Here is a 23,844-nt window from a genome sequence, read left to right on the forward strand (position 1 = left end):
TTACACCCCTCTCCCCTATATATTCCTTAAGAATCATAAAGATATAAGAACAAGACACAAGATACCTATTCAGAAGCAGAACCATAACCATAATCATCATATCACTCACACCAAACGTCCTCATCCTCATCCTCATTTTCATCTTTATCCGAAATATAAAAAAATCTAATAATCTGTTTAAATTCTGCTATTACAACACGATTCCAAAGGTACATAAGGCAAGGTAAGGTAAAGTAAGGTAAGATGTGATTTTTCTTTTTCTCTTAACAAGAAAATCCCCATCCATTTGCAAATCCGATGATTATGCATGCCCAAGTTCCTCATCTCTTGAATCTTAATTTTCCTCCCTTACCTCGTACCGTATCTGCAAATACATTTCCTGGCGCCCGCCCAGATAAGAACAGATGAGTGAAACTACTAGGTGAACTTTTCCCTTTCTCTTCTCTCCATTTCCTTCACGGACAAAGAGTCTAATATTCCGACTCCTCTACTCCTCCTCCCCTTCCAATTGAACGAAAATGAGTGATGTAGCGGTGGCATAGCAAAAGATCTCCTTGTGCGTGTGTGTTGATATATTTTGTAATTTTCCCTCCATCATAAAAGTGTCATCGAGATGCGGCCCACTTCCGCCTTGTGTATGAGATCGTGGATCGAATTGCATGTGTGAGAAATAATTATAGCAAAGAATCCAAACGAGTAAAGACACTTAAACATGCGGCAACGACTTCAAGTTGTAGTTCTTTATCCTTTCCATTGTTTACTTCCTATTTGCATGGTATTAGTATATGTAATTTTAGGAAGGGGTGCACAGACAGGGGTATCGGGTGAATAAAGAATGATACATACATCTGTAATAACCTGTCCTAAGTTTGCACCTATTCCTGCTGAGCCTCCTGCTCTCTTTCCAAATGGCCATTGGCTATATTCTGCCAATAACTCATCAACTTGAGCAAATGCTCGTTCTCTGGATTCGTGACCGAGTGATGCGAGGGCGTTCTCTAATACGTTGGCTGCATAGGCAGCACATACCATGGCAATTGTTCTCACATATCTGAATTCGAGATTCTCGGGGAGGAATTGACTGCCTGGGAGTACAACAGTTCGTTGTGTAAGGACGTTTCGGACTCTTCTTCTGATTTCCTCCTTTGCTCCACCGTCTGCTACAGGATGTGTCGCCATGTCGAATAGAAGGAAGTTTCTCTTTTCGGTTCTTAGAATGCCCTTATCGACTAATCCTTTAGCCAAACGTTCTCTGACTTGTTTCAATTGATATCCGATTTTCATGAGATTCCATGTCTCGCCTAGTAGATAATGTTAATGTTGAGATCTTAAGATGTGCGAAATTGCGATTTCTTACCGCTCATCAAATCGATCCATGAACTGACACTCATCTTCTCACTCGCTTTCATCATTTTGAGCGCTTCATCTAATAAGACTTCTCCTGTCAAGGTGTCATCGATAACCTCAATTACTCTGTCTGCTAAGGGGAATCGCCGCCTCGAAGAATCCTTCTGCATGCTCACTCTCCCTCTGAATGCTAGCTCAATGACGATACATCCCCGAAGCGCATACGATATATTGTCATTCCAGAATGAAAGATAACCCTATAAACAACATTAGTATCAATCGCAGAAGCGCAAAACCACCACCTGTCCAGATCAAGCCACCTACTTGCTTATCCTTCAATCCCAGTAACAAAACCTCCTCCATTAACGTCAACTTAGGTTGTTTGCTTCTCTCTGCACTTTCGCTAATATCTCTTGGATCAAAGGCAATCTTGTGACCGTTCTCTCCGCTCTCATATGATGTTTCTGGGCCGCTTGTATCGCGAGAATTTCCAGCCTTGGGCGCTGGTGATGCAACACGACTCGATTCTCCATTTTCTGTATCGCCAGCTCCTCCTCCACCACCTCTTCTGCGTGTGAGTCCAGAAGACATTGGGTCGTATCGCAAAATCGATTATACTTGTAGTATTTGATGTATGAGTAGGGGATGTCGTAGGAATTAAGCAAAGGGGGATGGATTTTTGTCCTCTTTGCAGTGAGACAGCGGCGTTACCGCTCACAAAAGCAATTCCACCAGTAGAATATCCTATCTTCTGTCGATAAATTAATTGATATCGAAGTTCTAGATTCTTGAATTCGTTCTTTTTCGTATCAATAGTAAAAAAAGTGGGCGGGGCAATTGTAGTGTCTTGTAGGTTGAATTGTTCTGTAGAGCTTTGAGGTGCGTGGATGAACAGGGATAGCGCAATCAGAGGACGCTAATATTTTATAGAGGCACTTCTTTGACCGGGGAAGTGGGGAGATTATTATGATGGTTCGGAGAGAAAGTTCTTAGTGAAAAGAATAATTTGAAACATATCCAAACTTAATGTATCTTCATGTTTTAAATTTAAGAGAGGAACACAGAGGTTTGTTGAGTAAGATGATCTAAACATTTTTACAAGGCGCATAGAATCACATCACTTCTATGAACGCATCGAAGCTCGTACAAGTTTCCCCTCCCTTGTATCGCCGCCCGTTCACCACTTGAATCTCATTCCTGGTCCATGAATCCCCCATTGCCTTACTTCAATCTTGACCGTCCCCTTATTATACAATTCCATGATCTAATGAGCTGTGAAAGATGTCAGCTATTCTGTTTGCCTTTGTGAAATATTGTAGGAGACTCACCATCTGGTTGGTGGAGAATATACTCGACGGCTTGGTCAACTATGGAATTTGTTAGATGTTTGCGCTATTGAATGTTCCCATCAAGACGACATACCACTGAGAATAGAATCCGCATCCTTGTCTGGGATCTCAATGCTGAATTCCTGTGACCGCATCAGTCTTTAGTTCCCCACTGTGAATGTCTTGTACAAACCTCCTCAATAGCCATAACAACCTCTACAGTGTCCAAGCTGTCCAACCCAAGATCGTTCGAGAAGTGTGCGCTTGCAGAAAAGCTATTCAATGTCAACAATGGCGTTCAGGCCGTCTTCCCAATCATATATCATACCTTCGTTGGGTCCGAAACCTACAGGTCAAATTAGTACATTCCCAGTCAGACATTATTAAGCACACTTACTTTGTCGAAGTTTTCCAGTAAAGAAAGGATTCTGCCCTCAACTTCTCCCTTGTTGAGACCGGCGGCTGCGGAGTAGCATCTTGCAGCTTGGAAAGCTGATGGGGCGAATTGAGATTTTGTGATGAAAGAACTTTGGTTGATAGGACGAGCAATTGCTGCAGGTCTTTGGACAGCTTTGCTAGCAGCGCTGCGGGCTGATCTGAGAAGGGCGGTTCTGAACATCTTGATGTGTGGAGAGGATTAGAAGTGACGTCTGTGGATAATACAGTAGTAGATGCGAATTTGACGATAGAGATGCTTCCCAGAATGTTTAGCTTTAGCGTATTTCGGATTCACGTGACAGAGTTGCGCCGACGACTTTGATGGAGTTACGCAGCGTAATTTTGATTGGTACAAATTTGGGTTGAGATGTAAATTGTATCTTGGGGACTATATTCAATCTATATTACCGTTTCAAAAATATAAAAGTAAGTGGTGGCGTACAATAGAAGCTCTCAACTTTTGGCCAATCACAGAAAGTCATTTCGAAATCAAGTCGTAAAGTTCCGTCAACCCTCAAATAATATCATATCCAAGTTACAGATCTCCAACAATCCTGCCACGAGCAACCCCTCACAATGGCAACAACAAAGCCCATAACTATGCTCGTGGCGCGCAGTCGTCCATTAACTACTTTGACTGCCTCAACAATTCGCACATTCACACCTGTTGCATCTAGAGCGACTTTCTCGACTTCTCAATTTCGAGGCGCCACCCCAGCCGGTCCTCCCCCGCCCGGCTTCAGACTGCCAAAACCTGTGAGATGGAATGAGAGCAAGGAGAGTACGATGGATAAGGCAGGGAAATACTTCCTCATGTCGGAGTTGTTCCGAGGAATGTACGTAGTACTAGAACAGTACTTCAGACCTCCGTAAGTTATGCCATTGAGTCTCTCAACCTCCATATTGCAGTGGCTAATTACTTGTAGATATACAATTTATTATCCTTTCGAGAAGGTATACAGTTCAAAAATATATTAGGGTGGCAACGAATACTTAAAGAATATAGGGTCCAATTTCTCCTCGATTCAGAGGCGAGCACGCTTTACGAAGATACCCTTCAGGAGAAGAACGATGCATTGCTTGCAAGCTTTGTGAAGCTGTATGTTATTCCATTTTCATGAGTAGTGGCGGATTCTCATATAATTTAGATCTGTCCCGCACAAGCTATTACGATTGAAGCGGAGGAGCGTGAAGACGGAAGTCGCAGAACGACTCGATACGATATCGATATGACAAAGTGTATTTATTGCGGTTTCTGCCAGGAGAGTTGTCCAGTTGATGCTATCGTGGAATCACCAAACGCTGAATACGCCACTGAGACGAGAGAAGAACTATTGTACAACAAGGAGAAGGTATGTCTATGTTCAAATAACCCGCCGGGTTCGGTTCATCTCTTACTAACTCATTTTACAGTTACTGGCCAACGGAGACAAGTGGGAGCCGGAATTGGCGGCAGCAGCAAGGGCTGATGCACCATATAGATAACCATGTTTTTGTTTGTTGCGAGGTGGGAAATTGTACATTTCAGAGGTGGTTCTTCAAAATGCGAGTAACTGGACACAGAAAATTCCATAATTTGTGCAACAAAACATGTTCTCGCTGGTCTAAATGTCAATTTATGTATTAAAAGAAGTGAACCAAATCTACAAGTGTAGACAAAATAATCTTGTCGAAATGTCCACATGACATTATCATAGAGGGCTCTTGTTAAGACTTAAATGGAGATTTTTGGCTCACAAATCCACGAAATCGAACTCTGCCCGACGATGTTACTTTCAATTTACTTTAGTATACGTACCTAGAGAGGTATTTATTCTCAAGACCAAGTACTAGCGTCCCAAGTTGTTGAATCCTAGATAAAAATCACACTTGTCCATATGTGGCTCCAGTTTCCAAATCCAAAAACCTCGTCCAGTGCACATCGATCAGGCAAGATCAAAGGCAATATCTGTGCACTCTCAAAATTGCAGTCTCGTCTCTAGAGACGAGGAAAGTGTGATTTTCGTTGTGGTTATACGCAAATGATAGAAAGAGGAGGAAGCTGTTAGTAACCTTCAAGAACACAAGTGATCGTTTGTTCCTTTGATCTTCATCTCTTCAACATCATACTAAATTATCTAATCTTGTATGCTTAGAAGTATCTCCATTGCATGATAGATTTGATTATATCAACACTCTTTATGATCCTACCGTCCTAAAACGGAAGTATTCACTGCGTTCAATGCGAGTTCTCGTAAAAAGGAATCACCAATTCACACCTCATTTCCTGCAGAGTGCTGCGGGACTCAGTTTGCGCTCGATCATCAAAGTCTGAATCATGTCATCAATCTTACAACGCCGTCTCCACCTTTGCTTCTCAGAACCTCCGAGCTCAACTATTGGCCAATATCCGAACCATTTGAAGATACTCGAACCACGAGCCCAACGCTGAATGAGTCAAAAGACACAGTAATCAAAATTCGTCTCCCTCTTCCACACGGCTCTTCACGAGATATTGCGAACTCAGATCAGTATACAAAGAGAAGAGAGAAGTCTGACCCTATCATCTCAGTAACACGGCGCTTTTTTTCAGACCCTTTAAAGCAAGTCTTGAGCCATAAAGCTGCTGATGAGTATATAAATCACCAGATATCGAAAGAGAAACAGGAATCACAATACTTTAGGGACTGGTATCTGGATGAAAGGAGATTGCAGCTCATTAATGCAATAAATGGTCAGCCCTTAACTTATAAAAAGATTGCTCGACTTTGTGTTGCGGCGATCGAACACGATATCATGGCAAAGACTTTGGCAAGGTGTAAAGACCAGTTTGCGGCTTTTGATCTAACTGATCAGGCGAGAGTCATAAAATCTTCGGCAAATATTGCTCTACCTCCTGAGAAACCTATAAGGAAGGATTTTTGGGCAACAGTCATGCAAGCTCCTGCAGATATTAATACACCTTCTAGTAATCCTCCAAAAAGGAAATTAGCAAAATCCACACAAGATTCTACAAATCCAACTGCTTCTCAAACCCGTGCAAGGAATGATTTCTGGGAAATAGTCATGCGAACATCGGAAAATAAACCTTCTTCTGAAAAGGTCTTGAGGAATAACTCTTCGGGGATAACTACGCGAAAGCAAACTCAATTTCTCAAAAGAAGCATTCAAGAAAGGAGCTTTTGGTAGCGACGGTGCAGAATTGTGCAATCTCAACTTCGTCGAGGAAGCGTCCACGGAGAGATTTTTGGGCGCTTTCTTCAGAGTGAGTTGGAGCTTGATAGGTTGACGTATGGGAAACTTGGATCTGATATTGAAGCGGAACAGATGAATGGGTATTATGGGATGTTCAATATTGGATTCGTGAGTCGCTGTGTGGGTGTTGGTTCGAATAGCTCATTTATCTGGTATGGGTAAACACAGGAGATTCATTTGGAGGTCTGGCGGGGTCCTGGTTTGATATCCTGCGTTTGGTATACGGGGGTTAAACTTGGGTTGGAAAATTAGCATGGCATTATTGCTGTGTGTGATGCGTGGTATTCTTAACATGTCTTGAAAACACAAAAGAAAACACCTCGTTGCGGGAAAGTCTTCAAGGGGTAGCGAACCCATGTTTGATAACGGTAATGTATTACATTCAATGGTCAAAAGTGAACCTTTTTATTTACTTACTTTGGATAAAGAGTGTTGTGATTGTTAATGTGGTACTATTCGAATGTAGTAGTCATTTGAAGAAACTCTGTAAGATGTGGAATAGAAGATTCTATCTCTAAATCTGACCTCTCTATCTAATCTGTGATAATCAGCTTTCAATCTACAAACCATGTTTATCTATCCTTGATTCCAGAGAAAACACATGGTACGAGACACTAGGCATGCATAGTTTGCGCCCTGCTTGATTACCCAAACACTCTTACTACCCAGTCAGCAGTTGTGACAAACCGAAACCCACATTCTTCAATTCCCAAATTCGAAGTTCCTCCACCTACCATCCGAACCCCTCATCATGCCACCACACCTCCCTACCCTTTTCAACCCACTTCCCTACATGTTCTCTCAACTCCCTCGCCATACCCGTTGGTCCACAAACCAGGACCGCTACCCTCTCCTCCAATCCTTGACAAAAGGTTCCATCTACAATCGCGCGCAAATCCGGTCTCGAATACTTCGTATTAGTAGATGGAGATGCCAAGTTATGCATTTCCACACTACCAGGTTCACCTGGCGAAGAAGCGAATGTGGAAGGAGAAGCACGGGGAGAAGTGATGTATAATTCTATTCCCGGGTTACTTTCGATTTTGAGTTCCGAGTTCTCATTTTGAGGTGAGGAGGAGGAAGACAGTGCCCAGGATGATTCGGCTGCATCTCGCATAACCCAGATCATTCTTACATGACTACCTATTCTACCATCATTTTCCATTTCTTGCTTTACAGCTCGATAAATGGGTAAGGTAAAGGTAGCGCCGACGCCACCGGCTACAAGCAATACTCTATCGAATTTCTCGGCTAGATTGGGGAATTTACGAGAGGTTCCATATGGCCCTTCGATGTTGAGTGGTGGATGGGCTTTGTTGAGATGAGAAAGAGAAGATAAAGCAGATGTAGTTGGTCCGTTGAGAGTGCGCATTGTAAGAGTGATTTGTGGTGAAGGAGTTTCTGAGACGGAAGCAACAGTGAATGGATTGTAGAGTAATTCATAGAGATGGCGATTATACTCTGTAGACTTGGGGACAGATGATGGAGGAATAGACAGGTAAACATGTTGACCTGGAGCATATTGAAATTGAGATATCTTCGAAGGTGTAATTGGGATAGTGACTTCGACAAGTGAAGTTTCTGGGACCGGTTTTATGATAGCGAAAGCTTTAACGGTGTTGGATTTGCGAATGCCAAGGTCGATTATAAAAAGAGCGAATGCTTCAAGTATGTAAATACGGAGAGCAGTGGCATGGAAGAATAGAAGAGGAACTATGGCGATGGCGACAAAAATATGAATGATGAAGAAAACCCGGTAAGACCAACGACGAACAATTGGTAAACTCGTAATAATGAGGAGATTGATGAGCCAAAAAGAGAGTATACCGTAGATGATTATAGGTGTTGTGACTTTCATGTACAGAACTCCAATCTGAATCCAACCATTTACATACCAGCTGGCATGGCAAGCAAGAAGAGTCCATATGACTCGACCGGATATTCGGTGCCAGGTGTTGAGCTGCTCATGCGATGATCCGAATAATACGGAGAGTGGTGAATATAAAGATTTCATGGATAGTGCATAGTGAGCAGGGAATTGTGATGCTGCAACTATACCAAATCGCTTCGTTATATGAAAGTAATCTGGATATATCATTAGTCATTATGTTCAATCATATAACATATGAATTTTCAAGGTCCTAGATAGCCCAACCACAGTCTCACCGATGAGAGGACCTCGACAGCTGAGTATAATTCAGAGACTCGATCCACTTGAGATGGAATAGTAAGTTCAAGAAGGGGGGGGGGATTCGCTTGCAATCTCAAATCTGCCCAGATGAGATATCTGCTGTTCTTTGCAAGCTCTCGAGAGAAGAACTTCCACAAACTCCGATATACAGACAATCCAAGTAACTTTGCTTAGAACAGTATACTCAATACACCTCCACCAACCAACATCAGAAACAAATAAATAACCATACCATCACCCGTCCTATGCACACACAAAAATCCCAACCAAGCCCCCCACGCCCCCGCCATAATCCACTGGCCCCTCTCGCCCCGACCGGGTGCCACTTCCCCGCCCAACCACCACACCACACTTCTTGTCTTTCGTTTCCACTCCGCGCTCCTCGAAGTCCTCCTCTTCTTCGACGTAGGAGAACTAGGAAGGGCGTTGTAATCGACTTTCGATCGTTGACGCTCGGAATAAACCCATATCGCTAATCGATAGACATTATACAGGATGATGGGGATGAAAATGGAAAGTTGGGCATAGAGACCATATCGATCGAGGAGAATACGACTTTGGATTTTCTCTTCCGGAGTGGGAAATTTGATGCGGTAGGGCCAGGACATTTTGAAGGTATACCTATACCTGTATTTGGTTATTGATATCGACAACGAACAACACCTCTTGAGTTTCCCAAAAGGCTCCCTCAAAGAATGAATGAGTATCTAAAAATCCAAATCAAGACAGAACGTTTATATATGTTTATTCCCAACTACCCGCCCACTCAAGAAATCCCGAGCGAATAGAGTTTTATCGAGTATGGCATATGTTACTGTAGTCCCTGTCTATCCGAATCCTTTCGGACTGATATCCAACTCATCAGCACTAAGTGATTAATTGACCAATCATTGAAGATTCATTACACTAATACCGATTCTGACCCGCGCGGAAGCTCGGACCATATAGAGGGATGAAATATATGAAACTAATCCCTGTTCGACTAAAATACCCCATGAAGACCTTGGTACGTCCATACATTTTAATGCGGAAAATTAGAATGCCACTACTCGTACTTGAGTGATGTGAATGATTTTACCATTTTTTTGCAGAAAGTTTATCTAGCACCGCAAGGTATCAAACATCAAAACTTATCTTTATATTCAAATATACGAATTGAATATCTACCAATCCCACCAATGCGATGAATACAACCACCATGCGCAGTCTGCGCACTTCATCCCTCTTCCACTCGCCCCTCAAACCTCAATATCAACCCCTCGTCCGTCTCTGCTCCCTACCATCAACCCAGCGTTTCCAATCCAGCACTCCTCTCTCACCCTCCCTCCCCTCCAATCTAATCCCCGCCAACACCGTCAACGGACCCCCTTCTACTCTCCCCGCGCCCCTCGATCTCCCCACCCGCGAACCCAACCAACCATTCTTCTTCAAATACGCCTTCACCCTCGGAAAAGCCTATGCCAAATTCTACAAAACCGGCGTCAAAAACATCTACTTCAATTTCATCGCCTCCCGCAACATCCAAACCATCATCGATGAAAAACACAAATCCTCTCTCTCCTCCGCCGTAAAAGGCGATGCGCTATCTCGTTCGGATTTCCAACTCTTGATCCGCAATCGTCACGATGTCAAGCGCGTTCCCATCTTCGCTTTGGTGTTTTTGATCTGTGGAGAATTTACACCACTGGTCGTTATTGCGATTAGTAGTGTCGTGCCGTGGACATGTCGGATTCCCAAACAAATCGATGCAGATCGGAAGAAATTGGAAGAGAGGAGGGCGATTAGTTTTAGAAATTTAACTATCAAGACTCCGCCTGCGGGAACCGATGCACAGGGATTGAGACGTATGCAGTTGTTGCATATCTCTTGGAGTTTGGGTCTGAGTAGTAGTGTGTGGGATTATATCGGAGGAAGATTGCCTGGACTGCCGAATGTGATTTTGAGGAGGAGAGTGGAGAAGAGAGTGAAGTATTTGGATATGGATGATAAGCTCATTAAGAATGAGGGGGGTGTGAAAGGGATGTTGGAAGAAGAATTAAGGATGGCGTGTGTGGAGAGAGGAATTGATGTTATGGGACGGGATGTCCACATGTTAAGGATGCACTTGAATGCTTGGTTGAGATCGAGAGAAAAGGTTGGAGTGGAAACTCTGCTTTTGACTAGGTGAGTTGACAAATGATCTTCGAGCCTCTCAATTCACCAGCTAACCATTATACAAGACCAGCTGCATGGCCCTCGAAGCCTAAGATGCTCTAGATACCCAGGAGCACACACGACGACTTTGTACGATAGCACACGAATTTTTATGTCCAGATACACGCACTTCGATTCCATTTCTTGTTCATTCACAAATTCATCTCCACATGTACAGCAATTGTAGGATACGGGAAAAAGCAACCACACTTCTCGATAGATAAAAAGACCTCACTCAGTATATAGATAGACATAGAAATAGAAACATCTCTGCATTTGATATTATTTGTTTATTAAGAGCTGTGAGGAATATCTACGCACGAGTGATTTCTTCTGTTCTGTTCTATCCCCTGATATGCCCTCGTCGCCAACTCTTCTTGAAACGGCATGCATCATACACATCATACGCGGCAAAAAAACAAACATTTAACATCATGATAACTCCCATACCATGCCATGCCCTAAACTCCCGAAATGCACATTTAACCATAATTCATCGCGTAATATACAGAAACGCCATTCCCATATGCGAACGTAACGATAGCTTCCCAGTTGAAAAAGAACCAATCCACCGGTTACTGTCTATATCTAGCCAATTGAGCCATGATAGCTTGTACCTGCTGTGCATCTTGTCCATTTTGTTGTGCGGCTGACTGACCATATGCAGCGCTATTGTTATAGCTAGCGTAAGGGTCTGTAGCAGCCTGCGGCATTGATTGTTGATAAATCTGTTGAGGTACTGGTTGTGGTGCTAACCCACCCAACAGACTAACAAGGTCTACTGCAGAGTTTGCTGCTACAGCAGGTGCATTCTGTTGCTGAGGCATGCTGTTCAACGTTCCAAGCAACTTTTGCAAAGTAGGGTTGTCCAGCTGTCCCATGATGCTGGCGATATTTGCATTTGGTTGTGCAGTCGGGGCTTGGTAAGCCGGAGCTGGGTTTGGCGCATACTGAGGTCTCTGAGCTGTGGCTTTCGCGCGTACGACAAGCTCGGCAGCAATCTTAGGTTCCAAATCCTGATACTCATCAAATCGAACAGCAGCATCGATACCTCCTGAGCGATCGAATACTTGCAAAGGTATTTTGCTAGCGTTTTGAGATCTCATATCAAGTTGAGAAACCGCGATGACACCTTCGAGAATCTGTCTACGAATAACAGCTTGAAGGGATAGTCGAGGACTAAGGAACATTACTTCGGTTTTAACACCTCGTCCACGAAGCTCTCCCTCAACCCAGGAGACAAACCCTCGGTCCAACTCCGCCATAAGAATTATTTGGACGTCGGGAACCATTGATGGCTCGCGTCGAGGGATTTGAAGTGTGCCATCTTCATTGGCTTCACGAGTTCTTGGGCTTGGGCTTGGGCTACGATCTCTATAACTGCCACGCTGTGCACTTGAGAAAGGAGATCGTGAACGACGCCTATCTCTGCTATCGTATGAATCATTGTTACGAGTAGATCTGTATTCGTCTCTGGCTTCTCTTCCCCTATAGTTTCGACTTGGCGATGGCGACCTACCAGATCGATATCCATCATGTGGGCGTTGACTTCCATGCTGTGGTTGCGATCTATGGCGATCATTCTGGTTACGATCGTTGTGATTATAGCCTGAACCACGAGCGTCTAGCTGAGCATTACGATTACGAGCTGATGCATTTCCTCTTGTTTGTTCAGGGGACTGGGATCGTCTCCAGGTCTGGCCGGCATTTCGAGTGTTCTTCTGTGCCTTGGACACTTCCAGGTCTGTACCAAGAATATTAGCTCGGCTTCGAAAAGCAACATGAAATAACTTACGCATTTTGCGACCTCTAACTTCCTTGCCTTGCTCCATCTCTAAAGCTTTGTAACAAGAGGCGGCATCGTGAAATTGAACAAATCCAAATGCTTGTTTGATCGATATTTGGGCAAGTTCGCCATACTTGTGAAAAACATGGAACAGGTCTCGTTTAGTCAGTTTTTCCGATGGAAGATTACCTGAAAGAAGTATTAGATATTTGATGATTAGTGGTATTGCATAAGACTTTCTTACCTATAAACAATCGTGAGCCTTTTGGAAATCTTTCCCAAAGCCCTTCAGTGACATATGTGCGTTCTCTATCAAGAAATTCATCATACTTTTTCTGCACCGCTGGTCCCCAAGGTCTGTCATCATTGTCATGTCCATCATGGGATTGGTCAGATGGAAAGCGACGGGTTTGTGTGTGAAGTTTTGGGCTGTTCGCATCTTGATGGGGATGATTGAAAGAAACAGATGGGGGAGGGGGAAGTCCATATCGGGAATCAGTAGCGGTACCAGGGGCACCGACTGCAACTAATGATGATGTTACACCAGAATGGTTATAGGAGTTGGGTTGGTGTGAAAAACCTGAACCTCCAACATTGTACTTATGGGGATCATCGAAAGAAGTATAATTGGAACGTTTAGGAATTTGGGTAATTTGTGGGCGGGGGGGAAGGCTTGCATGGGTTGGTAGACTCGAGCTACCTTTTGGAGGGGCATTGCTAGAAGAGGAAGAATTTGGGCGGGCAGCTTGTGCATTAATCTCGGCATTGGCAGTAATATTGTCCAAAAGCTGCTGAATGTCTATTTCTCCGTTTGGTTCCTCAGAGTTTGTGGTTTCCGCTTTGGTAATGGGATTTTGAGAATCATCAGAGCTTTGGGCAGCTGTAGATTGAGGAATCGAGGGGACAGTAAGAGAAGGGATGGTATGGGCGGGCTGGGTTTCTGGGCCATTTTGGGTATCAAATGTGGCAGGTCGGTTGTTGGAAAGAGAATTAGACAATTCGCTCGTTGGCACTGTGTTAGGAAGACTGCTCGACTCTTGGTCAACTGCCTGTGATTGATCGCGACTATCTGAATGTTCTTCCCCATCAGAGTCAAATGTCATGGCATAATCATCGCCTTCATCTTCTTCCTCAGCCTTTGCTGCTGTTGCATCCTCATCCTTCTCATCATATGCATCTGAAAAGCGCGTATCGGAAAGTGGAGAGTCTATATCCTCAGAAACCGTCGAGGATTCGATGATTTCAGGAACCACCAAAGGAGCCTTGGATGGCTCATGGGTCGCTGTCATGTTGAAAGTCGGATCAATCTGATTTCGAAGGACAGGAATTTCAGATGGATTGGGAAAGTGAACCGGAAGTGGAGAGAGCGGTGACTGAATTTTTGTATGGAATTCAGGTGGTTCTGAAGTCATAAATGTCTTTGTTATGAGTGCGGAATGCACACAAACTATCAAAGTTGATTGGATCCGATATTTGACAATGTCGTATGCTAGGAGAAGATACAAACTGATAGAAAGTAGCAGATATAAAAATTAATGGAGGGTGGAGATAATGTGATAGGCAAAGGCGATGCGATAAGTTTGCAATCCAGATTTAGGCAAGATTTGATTTGCCTGCTCGATTGAAAACTTTGGGGGAAACTGCGGTCAAAAAATAGTTATCTATTAGATTATCAAAAGTAACGTTGTCGCTTTGGTAATATAAAAGACTTTGATGTTTACTGACGTCAAGTTGATGGGTTTCTTGGATATGGTGGGATCGAAATTATGAGGTTGTCGCAATGCTTTTGATGATTTCTAGATGTGGTTTGTGAGAGAATTGAATTGAATCAATTTGATCATGCCAAGAAATCTTGAAAGACCTTTTTTCACTAGCCGCACCGGTACTGGTATGAAGGACTAGGTACCTAGTCTAGGAGAGTCTGGCTCGGATAAAGCTCGGATATTTGAATGGATTTGCTCAACTTAATAATGCTTATGTAATACACTTGGGGCGGTCCTGGTGGTCATTTGTTTTACATTTACATTTGCCCGCGTCTCCATTGTAACGCTACCTACTCTTCAATGCTGGAGCTAAAAGGGGAAAGTTTCCATCTGTAAAGTATTTACATATTACCTCAGTCAAGCAACACCGTGCAAACATCACATGAACCTCTAGGCAGGTGAGATAAGAAAGAAGTTTGTCGAAGTGATATGCATTATTTTGCCAAGCTCACAGCTAAGCTGCTGCAATCATCTTCTCAAAATGTCAAGCCAATTTATACAACGTTTCTTCAAACACGCCCTTTTTCCGCAAGGTTGAATCTTCAGAGTTGCAGATCATATTCTGTTCAATCTACAGATGACATTGAATTTGAGGTTGCCAGAAAATGGTATTCTAATTTCAATGAATCAACCATTTCCACAAAGCTAGCCGAGACTACCTACTCAGCTGCTGGAGGTCCTGGTGGACAAAAGACCAACAAGTACGTCGAGCTTCTTGAAATCCAAAGACAAGTCTCCCAAGTACTGACTCCCTCCAGAACATCTTCAAAAGCCAACACCATTTGGTCTATGAAAAAGCTCGATGCCATTCTGCCGTTGATAATATCGAAGGGATTACGCCGTGGCACTTATTATGTGAAGAATACTGATGCAATTCAAATTCAATGTGATAGTAGTCGCAATCGGACTGATAATAAAGAGGAGACACATCGAAGATTGAATGAAGAAATCAAACGTATATACAGGACAACAGTTCCGGGAAAGGCTTCAATTGAACAACAACAGAGAGTGAAGCACTTGTAAGTCATAAATTTCTTTGCTTTTGTGTTCTCTCGATCAGTATTCATTCGTGAAGTTTGTGCTTCTTATAGAGAACATCATCTCCTTCAAACAATGGCGGAAGAAGTTCTTTTCGAGCAAACCGTGTAAATAAAAGGGATAAGTAAAGATACCCAGAAGTTAAAATAAATAAAAAACATAGGCGGGAGTTAGGGGCTGGGGCCCGTCGTCTAGCTATAAGGGCAAGTCAACTTAGTGATTTATATCTGGAGTGCTTTACAATAGCAATACAGTTCGATAGCTTTGAGATACTGCCACCCTTTTTAACTCGAGAATGCGCTGATATTCATGACAGACAAACTTCGGCCAACATAGCAAGGTTAAAGATGAAAAAGCAACATGGGGATAAAAAGAAGTCTAGAAGTAGTGGAAAAGGCGGCGGTGACTTCTGAAATAGACTTTCATTGTCTGTAATGTTCTCTCGCTTTCAAAAGTTCACTGAGAGAACACGAATTGGTTCACCGGATGAAGAAGCATACATGTATCATATTTCAATTTCTTCGAAGCAGATTCTGTACATGAGTATTGGAGGTGACTGTTGTATACTTTGAAGATGCAAATTATGCAGGAAGCCAGCAGAATGAATAATTCTGCGTGGTTACATACCCCACGTCTCAGCCATCAACATGGATTGATTGCTGGTAGGGCTGAAGGATAAATAGTCTACCTTACCCCAGGTGATCTGAAAAGCCACGATATATCAATTCAATAAACCAAATTTCGCCAATTGACCCTCACAATTCAATCAAATCAATCTTGGTGATTTCGCATCCCGTTGGTGAAAATATTCAAAGGCAATATGCAACAAACTTTACGTATAAAACCTCCTCCTAACTAGGTATCAACAACTCCAACCTGATGATATAAGAAACCAAACCGAGCAAAAATTAATACATGAAATTCCTTGATCGTATTTGCACTACATACCTACCTACCTAGCTAATTCGTAAGTATCATACAAACCAAACATAAGCCGACGATTTAATGTCCCATCCCGTATCCACCAGGTCTGAGAAACAAGATATCCATACCAAGCTACCTAGCTATACATAGCTGCTCGCACAGTCCAAATGCAAGACTACTAGAAGAAGAAGAAGAAGAAGGAGAAGAAGAGGAAGAAGAAGAAGAAGAAGAAGAACAGATCTGATAATATGCAAGACACCTTCGATGGAAATTTCATAAACTACTATACTATATAAGATTACTTTACTTTTAGATATAAAGACCTTTCAAAATGCAAATTTGCCTAATCTTATAGGATCGTGTGTGGATTCTAATTTATCTAGATTCTATTGTAATCCATAAAGTCTGTTTTGAAATTATCAGCAAGCGAATAGAGTAGAGTAGAGTAGAGTAGAGTAGAGTAGAGTAGAGTAGAGTAGAGTAGAAGATATATTCTCTAATAATTAATCTATTCATTTATTCATTCATTTATTTACTTATTCACTTATTTAGTAATAGAGATGAGACATCTCAAGAACAAATCCACATTCCATGCCTATATATACTATAGTATCTACTTAGTACTCTCACCCCCCCTCTCACCCTGCTATCTAGCAATACTCAATCCAATCCAATCCAATACATACCGCTATACTTTCCAGAAATCTTAAATAATATAAAATAATATAAAATAATATAAAATAATATAAAATAATATAAAATAATATAAAATAATATAAAATAATATAAAATAATATAAAATAATATAAAATAATATAAAATAATATAAAATAATATAAAATAATATAAAATAATATAAAATAATATAAAATAATATAAAATAATATAAAATAATATAAAATAATATAAAATAATATAAAATAATATAAAATAATATAAAATAATATAAAATAATATAAAGTGAAGTGAAATATACTCATACTCATACTCATACTATCCCATTTCATCCCACCATCCACCATCCATCTTCCTTCTAATTAAATTATTCCAAATAAAACAAAATCAAAAAGCGCGATAATTCTCAAAGATTGTTATATCATCTCATCTCATCTCATCTCATAACATAATATTCAATACTATATCATCACAATCTTCATATGTCAACCCTCACACCTCACACCTACCTCTCATAGAAACCTCTCATAGAAACCTCTCATAGAAACCTCTCATAGATACCTAAAAACCTCGATACCTCTCCCCATCCCAAACTCCAAACTCCAAACCCCAAACTCCAAACTCCCACCCCTCCAACCCTCAACCCAAACCCATCCAATCCATCTTGTAACGATAAAAACAATAAGAAACCGTACCGATACTCAATATAATATCAAATCATCACAAACATCAAATCATCATATCACCAGCCCACCTCCCATTTCCCATCCCATTTCCCATTTCCCATCCCATTTCCCCCCTCTCCCTACTCTAATCAAAAATACACAAAAAACCACCTACCCACCTACCTACCTACCTCATCTCATACATACATCTTATGAATCTTATGAATCCATGAATCTTATAAATCTATAAATAAATACAAACCCAATTAACTAACCCACCAATTCAGAACCAACTTAGAACTAACTAATTGACTCACTAATTCACTAATCTAGAATTAACAATTAACTTAAAACCAATAACTAATAATCAACAACCAACTAACAATTATATGAGCAATTACCAGCCATCATCTCACATCATCTTATCTCACCTCGCCACATCCAATTTTATCTCCTTTCCCCCTCCCCTCCACTCCCCTCCCCTTCCCCTCCCCTCCCCTCCCCGTCCTTCCCCTCCCCACCCAAACAACAACAATAACAATCCAAACAATCACAACAACAATATCACCCCAAAGCACAGCAGCCTGCAGCCTGTAGCCCGCAGTCTAAACCCCAAATCGCAAGGACCCCGGGGAAGAAGATTCAACCCATCTCCCATCTCCCATCTCCCATCTCCCATCTCCCATCTCCCATCTCCCCATCCTCCCACCCCCAATACAAATCACAAATAAATTAAAAAGAAGTCAAGGCAATTATAATAAAATCAATTGACTGCTATACTAACAACTCATTATTCACTGACCGGACCAGGATATCATATGCTGTTTTCCCAAAACGCCAATTCAAGTGCCCACTCCCTCCCTCCCTTCCTACACTTTCATTCAGTACCATTCAATACTATCCCATCTTATCCAATCAAACATCAACATTACTTCTTTCCACGACCCAATCCAATGCCCCCCGTCACACTGATCCTACAAATGAAATTCATATTCTCATTCTCATTCTCATTCAACTACCACTTTCACTTTCACTTTGATTTTTCACTTCCCCCTTCTCACAATCTCTGTCCCACTCCCAATCTATCCAACTCCGTATCACTTATCACACTAGGTGCAAAACTACTCTGAGTCCTCGTGCTCGAATTTCTATGCATATCATTACTGAAAGCAGCAGCTAAGTGTGGATTGCGTGCGGCGATCCATGTTCCTGATTCTATAGGAGCTGGAGACAGACTCTGGACACCTCCATACATAGGTGGGACTGTATCGTTTTCATTTTCGACGTCGTATGGCGTATCATAATTTGATGTGAGAGAATCAAGATGTTGGGGAACGACCCGATTTTGATAGAGATCCTGGCTTCCATTGAGGCCTCGCTCGAGATTCTCGTGGGAAACTGTGGGGCGTATGGGGGCGGGAGCTATAATGGTCGGTTCGAGAATGGAGGTGCGGGGGCTGTGCATTATTCTGGAGAGGCGGTGTTGTTCACCATCTGGTCCAATGTATGAAGTGTCATCGTCGTCGAGAGGAAAACCCATGGTATCATGTCTGACTAATGGTCCTGGTCTGGGAGGAGACCCAACATTTTGTGACAACTGAGAGAGGCGATTTTGTGACAACTGAGATAGGCGGTTTTGTGTCAGCTGAGATAGGCGGTTTTGATCTGTGAATGGATCTTGTGTTGGAGAGCCAAGGTGATTAGGTGGTGAGTGATATCCATTTCCTCCACCGGCCATTCTCTGTTGGGTTTCCTCATCATTTGGTAGGAATCTGTCTGTTTCCATATCACTGGAAAGGTCAGGATAGCTGGACTGTCCGCCTCTCATATATGCTCCTTGGTATGAAGTGTCGGCGACCATTGGTGGTCGAGATATTTCACTATCACTCCCTTGACTGTTCCTTTTGATAAAAGGTACACCAGCAAATGAAGAGTTTAATCCATTGTAAGATACTTGCTGAGTAACTCCTTTGCGACCAGCAGCCTTCTTAGTCTTCCTCCTTTGCAGTAGATAGATAGCAATGAGAGATATGATCAATAATGCTCCGACACCACCAAGAACACCTGCTATTATTGCTGTTCGTTCCGTTGATGATAGTCCACTTGATGAAGAAGTAGACGTTGGGAATGCGGAGTTTGTTTGACTCTGACTGTTAGAGGTAGTTGTTGGAGTAGCTGCAGATGTATATGCGGATTGATATGCGGTTGTCTGAGCATTGTATTGACCTTGTGCTGTTTGACTCCCACTTGATCCATAGCTACCGGAACTGTCATAGCTTCCTTGGGCTCCAGCTTGGCGTCCTGGGGTACCACTACTTCCACTAGATCCCACGCCATAGTCGTCCATCTCTCTTGACGGTAAATGCACGACTGATTACTAATTTCCACAGTTTCTTTGCGCGGGTCTCTTGCTTAAGAAGATTTCCTTGGTACACGAAAGAAAATTAAATAAAAACAAGAGAGAAAGTCAATGTACAAAGCGAGGGTATACTTGAAACAAATAAATAGGAGCTGAAGGAGGAGGAGAAGGAGAAGAAGAAGAGAAAAAAGAAACGGCGCGGCCGGGGCAGGACAACATAATTAAGTGAATTTCAACGCCATACACATTAATGACAACACAAGATGATATCCTAGTCGAGACTTACGATTTTTTGTGGATTTGTACTGTTGACAAGGCGCAGTCCCAGCAGCACGATTTAGGTTTTGGAAGATCACATTCGGTAGAATTTTGAGATGATATATCTGTGACGACGCGTCTTTTGCTGTGGAGTAATTAAATGGAGACAATTGTATCACGTGTAGATTAATTATGCTGTTAAATGAAGGGCAATGGATGAAAATGTATGAGATAGAGTGCGGAATCAATCTTCTGGAACCTGTTTTAGAATGGAGAAGGTTGGTGTTGAGAAAAAAGCTAGAAGCAAGAAGCATGAAATGTTGGATCAAGGTTTGATTGATAGATACATCCATCCATCGGTATCCATGAAAGAGTAAGGACTGAAGGTTCGGATTAAGTACCGATAGCAAGGTTCAGGAACAGAACGCATGGGAAGATTTTTAATGAGATGAATGAATTGAGTTTGATAATGAGAGGAGGGTGGTGGCTACTTTGAAGTTTGAAGAATTGAATGGTAACAGTGATGGTATGAGTATTGGTATGGTCGAGTGTGTGGATGTAGACTGTGTACTAGAGGAGGTAGTGAAGAAAGATACGAGATCTCTAGTGGATCGTACTCGTATTTGGTGGGAGTGAAGTGTCAAGTGAAGTGTGAAGTGTGAAGTGAGAAGTAAAAAAACCCTAGGTACCTACCTCGAACCTACCTCGAACCTACCTAGTACTCTATTAGAAAGATTCCATTGATCTAGCCATTTCCCCAACTCACAACAAACCAATATATGTATTACCATTACCCTCACCAATACCCTCACCAACACCCTTACCAGTACTCTCACCAATCTTAAAATAGACCTTTACATCATTATGACCAATAAGATCATCGTGACACCCACTATCAGGGTCCAGGTTTGGTTTACATATATATGGCTGAGCTTTGGGGTCTTTTATTAGCTGAACTAAAGTCTACGGTACCTAGGTAGGTATTATATCAGTCTTCACTTCAACCTTCACTTCATCCTTCATATGACTCTGTACTCCATACTCCATACTCCATACTCCCATACCCAAGCCCAAGCAAAGTAAGCAAAAGTAAGCAGCCTTCCTTGACCGCCAGCCAAATCTTCGGAAAGTAAAACTAGTGATCAGCAATGGGAATTTTGGTGAGCCACATACATTCAAGTAAGTATTTGCGATTATCACAGAACATCATTTCAATTAATCTGACCAGAAATCATGTGAATACTAGGTACACCAGTAACCCTTCAATCTCTTATTTTACTCGTAAACCTTCGCATCAAGATGAAAGGGTTCGTATTCATTTCTAGTCGTACATGTACATGATCCCTTGAAGGCTTGAGCTCACTTGACTTTGTGCACGTGAATGCTGGACTCTTTGGCCGTTGGTGAATGCAGGTAGGTAATGCAGGTGATTTCAGCTAACGATTGGTGAGCTGACCTCGAGCTTACTAAGCCTAAAATAGGTACTGGTGTACCCAACTACCTAATCACTGTTCATCCATTGCCCCGCAATCTGACCGCAATACCTGAAAGACCATCCTTTTTGATTCTGGAACACCAGAACACCATAACAACTAACAACTTAAACTTCCACCAACCCTTCAAATCTACTTATCAATCTCTCCGAGAATCATCCGTGCAGAGTGGCTCATCATCACTTTCTTGATTGTCGTGCGCACTTTTTAATAATATACCTCATCTAATACTCCATTCTGCCTTCGCACAACAAGATGAGCTCTTCGAATCCCCAGGGGGGTTCTCGCTCAGGAGCGCCGCAACCTCAAATTCAAGCATGTCGGTACAAGACTGGAAAAACGTTGGGCGCAGGGTCTTACTCGGTCGTCAAAGAATGTGTCCACGTTGATACAGGAAGATATTATGCTGCAAAAGTCATTAATAAACGATTGATGGCGGGAAGAGAACACATGGTAAGATCTTTTCATTCCTCTCATATTAATCATGTTTGCTGACACCTCCTGATTGTAGATTCGTAATGAAATCGCTGTACTCAAACGTGTTTCCATGGGACATCAAAACATCCTCACTTTAGTCGATTACTTCGAAACCCTCAATAATTTATATCTGGTTACTGATTTGGCACTTGGTGGAGAATTGTTTGATCGCATTTGTCGAAAAGGTTCTTACTTTGAATCCGACGCTGCAGACCTTATCAGAGCAACACTTTCCGCGGTGGCATACCTACACGATCATGGCATCGTTCATCGAGATCTTAAACCCGAGAATCTATTGTTTCGAACCCCAGAAGATAATGCGGATTTGTTGATTGCAGATTTTGGCTTGAGCAGAATAATGGACGAAGAGCAATTTCACGTTTTAACCACGACGTGCGGTACACCAGGTTACATGGCCCCCGAAATCTTTAAGAAGACAGGACACGGAAAACCAGTCGATATTTGGGCAATTGGTGTCATTACATATTTCTTACTATGTGGATACACGCCTTTCGACAGAGATTCTAATTTGGAGGAAATGCAAGCGATTCTCATCGCAGACTATAGCTTTACACCCATAGAATACTGGCGAGGTGTCAGTCGAGGAGCTCGAGAGTTTATCAAGAAATGCCTTACAATAGACCCTACCCAAAGAATGACGGCCCACGAAGCATTGTCACACCCTTTCGTCACTGGTGAATCAGTATCAAAAGATGGTAAAGGTAGCGATTTACTTCCGATTGTTAAGAAGAACTTCAATGCCAGGCGTACTCTTCATGCTGCCATTGATACTGTGCGCGCCATTAATAAACTCCGCGAAGGTCAAGCTGGCATGATGGACGGTTCAAAATCTATGGAGCCCGATCGTGGAGCCAGACCTTTGAATCACAACAGTAAAGATTCTGGCTTGGGTGGAATGGGACCTGGAGATGGAGATGGAGATAATGCTATGGATGTTGATTCAGGATATGGTACAGCAGGTACAAATAATGATGAGCGTGAAAAGTTTATGAGAGCTATAGAGAGAAGTTCTGGTCAAGGTCAAACAGAAGCACAAATCGAGGCGCAGACTATGAAAATTGCTGAAACGACAAAGGGTTTATGGTCTGCAGGAGCGGCGAAGATCTCGGGAAGATGATGATGAAAAAGCACTTGATATTCAAAACTTCAATTCTTCTTGTTCTCTTCGGCCCTTTACCATTTTTTTTATTTTCTCCACACCATGCCACTGGACGATACGAATTCCTTACGACCATGATCTATTTCTTCTGGCGTTTCACGTCGACTTTATATTCAAATGAGGAGTTGAAGTATCTTTTTGAGCAACTTTGGGTTGGGAATTTTTGTTTGCATGATGGAGATGAGATTTGAGACAGTTGAGCTATGATATGAGCTCTTGGAAATCTAGTGGGTGTATTGGGAAGGAAAGCTTATAGATTTCTTAATAACAGGATACCATTTCACAATGCAATGATAGTCTTGGAAAGTCACATATTGATGAAGAGAACACTTGGGTAGTCTTCTTGTTCTTCCTCTTAAACGTACTAATTGGATACAATGGGGCTATTCGCATCAAGTCTAGCCCTTCATGATACCTTGTTTGTGTCCGAGTTCTTGGAGTATCAAGCAATCTCTCATCTAACCCCGTGATGTTTCTATGATTCTCCATGCTCGC

At 42.2% G+C, this 23,844-nt stretch overlaps 10 protein-coding genes across 10 annotated transcripts; 5 read left to right on the top strand and 5 right to left on the bottom strand.

Moving 5' to 3' along the window:
• Positions 1 to 67: 67 nt before the first annotated feature.
• EAF02_011250 (uncharacterized protein) lies at positions 68 to 2,283 on the bottom strand. Its single transcript, XM_038907297.1, has 4 exons — positions 1,672 to 2,283; positions 1,358 to 1,604; positions 847 to 1,301; positions 68 to 764 (listed from the first exon to the last, which is right to left on the bottom strand). The coding sequence occupies exons 1-4, from the start codon at positions 1,936 to 1,938 to the stop codon at positions 675 to 677; spliced, it is 1,059 nt and encodes a 352-aa protein (XP_038753041.1). The 5' UTR covers positions 1,939 to 2,283; the 3' UTR covers positions 68 to 674.
• Positions 2,284 to 2,611: 328 nt separating this feature from the next.
• On the bottom strand, positions 2,612 to 3,294 carry EAF02_011251 (uncharacterized protein; the record flags this gene model as incomplete). The annotated part of the gene is made up of 6 exons (XM_038907298.1): positions 2,612 to 2,619; positions 2,676 to 2,714; positions 2,770 to 2,818; positions 2,869 to 2,889; positions 3,004 to 3,021; positions 3,073 to 3,294. 6 exons carry the CDS (start codon positions 3,292 to 3,294, stop codon positions 2,612 to 2,614), a joined length of 357 nt encoding a protein of 118 aa, XP_038753042.1.
• A 395-nt stretch (positions 3,295 to 3,689) lies between these two features.
• Positions 3,690 to 4,598, top strand: EAF02_011252 (uncharacterized protein; the record flags this gene model as incomplete). Its single annotated transcript, XM_038907299.1, has 5 exons — positions 3,690 to 3,982; positions 4,040 to 4,067; positions 4,120 to 4,212; positions 4,262 to 4,465; positions 4,527 to 4,598. 5 exons carry the CDS (start codon positions 3,690 to 3,692, stop codon positions 4,596 to 4,598), a joined length of 690 nt encoding a protein of 229 aa, XP_038753043.1.
• A 736-nt stretch (positions 4,599 to 5,334) lies between these two features.
• On the top strand, positions 5,335 to 6,281 carry EAF02_011253 (uncharacterized protein; the record flags this gene model as incomplete). The annotated part of the gene is made up of 2 exons (XM_038907300.1): positions 5,335 to 5,340; positions 5,403 to 6,281. 2 exons carry the CDS (start codon positions 5,335 to 5,337, stop codon positions 6,279 to 6,281), a joined length of 885 nt encoding a protein of 294 aa, XP_038753044.1.
• A 796-nt stretch (positions 6,282 to 7,077) lies between these two features.
• Positions 7,078 to 9,146, bottom strand: EAF02_011254 (uncharacterized protein; the record flags this gene model as incomplete). Its single annotated transcript, XM_038907301.1, has 2 exons — positions 7,078 to 8,432; positions 8,771 to 9,146. 2 exons carry the CDS (start codon positions 9,144 to 9,146, stop codon positions 7,078 to 7,080), a joined length of 1,731 nt encoding a protein of 576 aa, XP_038753045.1.
• A 575-nt stretch (positions 9,147 to 9,721) lies between these two features.
• On the top strand, positions 9,722 to 10,794 carry EAF02_011255 (uncharacterized protein; the record flags this gene model as incomplete). The annotated part of the gene is made up of 2 exons (XM_038907302.1): positions 9,722 to 10,701; positions 10,758 to 10,794. 2 exons carry the CDS (start codon positions 9,722 to 9,724, stop codon positions 10,792 to 10,794), a joined length of 1,017 nt encoding a protein of 338 aa, XP_038753046.1.
• Positions 10,795 to 11,306: 512 nt separating this feature from the next.
• On the bottom strand, positions 11,307 to 13,929 carry EAF02_011256 (uncharacterized protein; the record flags this gene model as incomplete). Its single annotated transcript, XM_038907303.1, has 3 exons — positions 11,307 to 12,475; positions 12,527 to 12,706; positions 12,762 to 13,929. The coding sequence occupies 3 exons, from the start codon at positions 13,927 to 13,929 to the stop codon at positions 11,307 to 11,309; spliced, it is 2,517 nt and encodes an 838-aa protein (XP_038753047.1).
• Positions 13,930 to 14,709: 780 nt separating this feature from the next.
• Positions 14,710 to 15,731, top strand: EAF02_011257 (uncharacterized protein; the record flags this gene model as incomplete). Its single annotated transcript, XM_038907304.1, has 3 exons — positions 14,710 to 14,981; positions 15,039 to 15,299; positions 15,635 to 15,731. The coding sequence occupies 3 exons, from the start codon at positions 14,710 to 14,712 to the stop codon at positions 15,729 to 15,731; spliced, it is 630 nt and encodes a 209-aa protein (XP_038753048.1).
• A 2,908-nt stretch (positions 15,732 to 18,639) lies between these two features.
• EAF02_011258 (uncharacterized protein) lies at positions 18,640 to 19,929 on the bottom strand (the record flags this gene model as incomplete). Its single annotated transcript, XM_038907305.1, has 1 exon — positions 18,640 to 19,929. The coding sequence occupies one exon, from the start codon at positions 19,927 to 19,929 to the stop codon at positions 18,640 to 18,642; it is 1,290 nt and encodes a 429-aa protein (XP_038753049.1).
• Positions 19,930 to 21,947: 2,018 nt separating this feature from the next.
• EAF02_011259 (uncharacterized protein) lies at positions 21,948 to 23,307 on the top strand (the record flags this gene model as incomplete). The annotated part of the gene is made up of 2 exons (XM_038907306.1): positions 21,948 to 22,145; positions 22,204 to 23,307. The coding sequence occupies 2 exons, from the start codon at positions 21,948 to 21,950 to the stop codon at positions 23,305 to 23,307; spliced, it is 1,302 nt and encodes a 433-aa protein (XP_038753050.1).
• Between the last annotated feature and the right edge of the window lie 537 nt (positions 23,308 to 23,844).

This window comes from Botrytis sinoallii (genome assembly GCF_014898435.1).
Source record: "Botrytis sinoallii strain Bc 23 chromosome Unknown BSIN_030, whole genome shotgun sequence".
In the NCBI taxonomy this organism is placed as follows: Eukaryota; Fungi; Ascomycota; class Leotiomycetes; order Helotiales; family Sclerotiniaceae; genus Botrytis; species Botrytis sinoallii.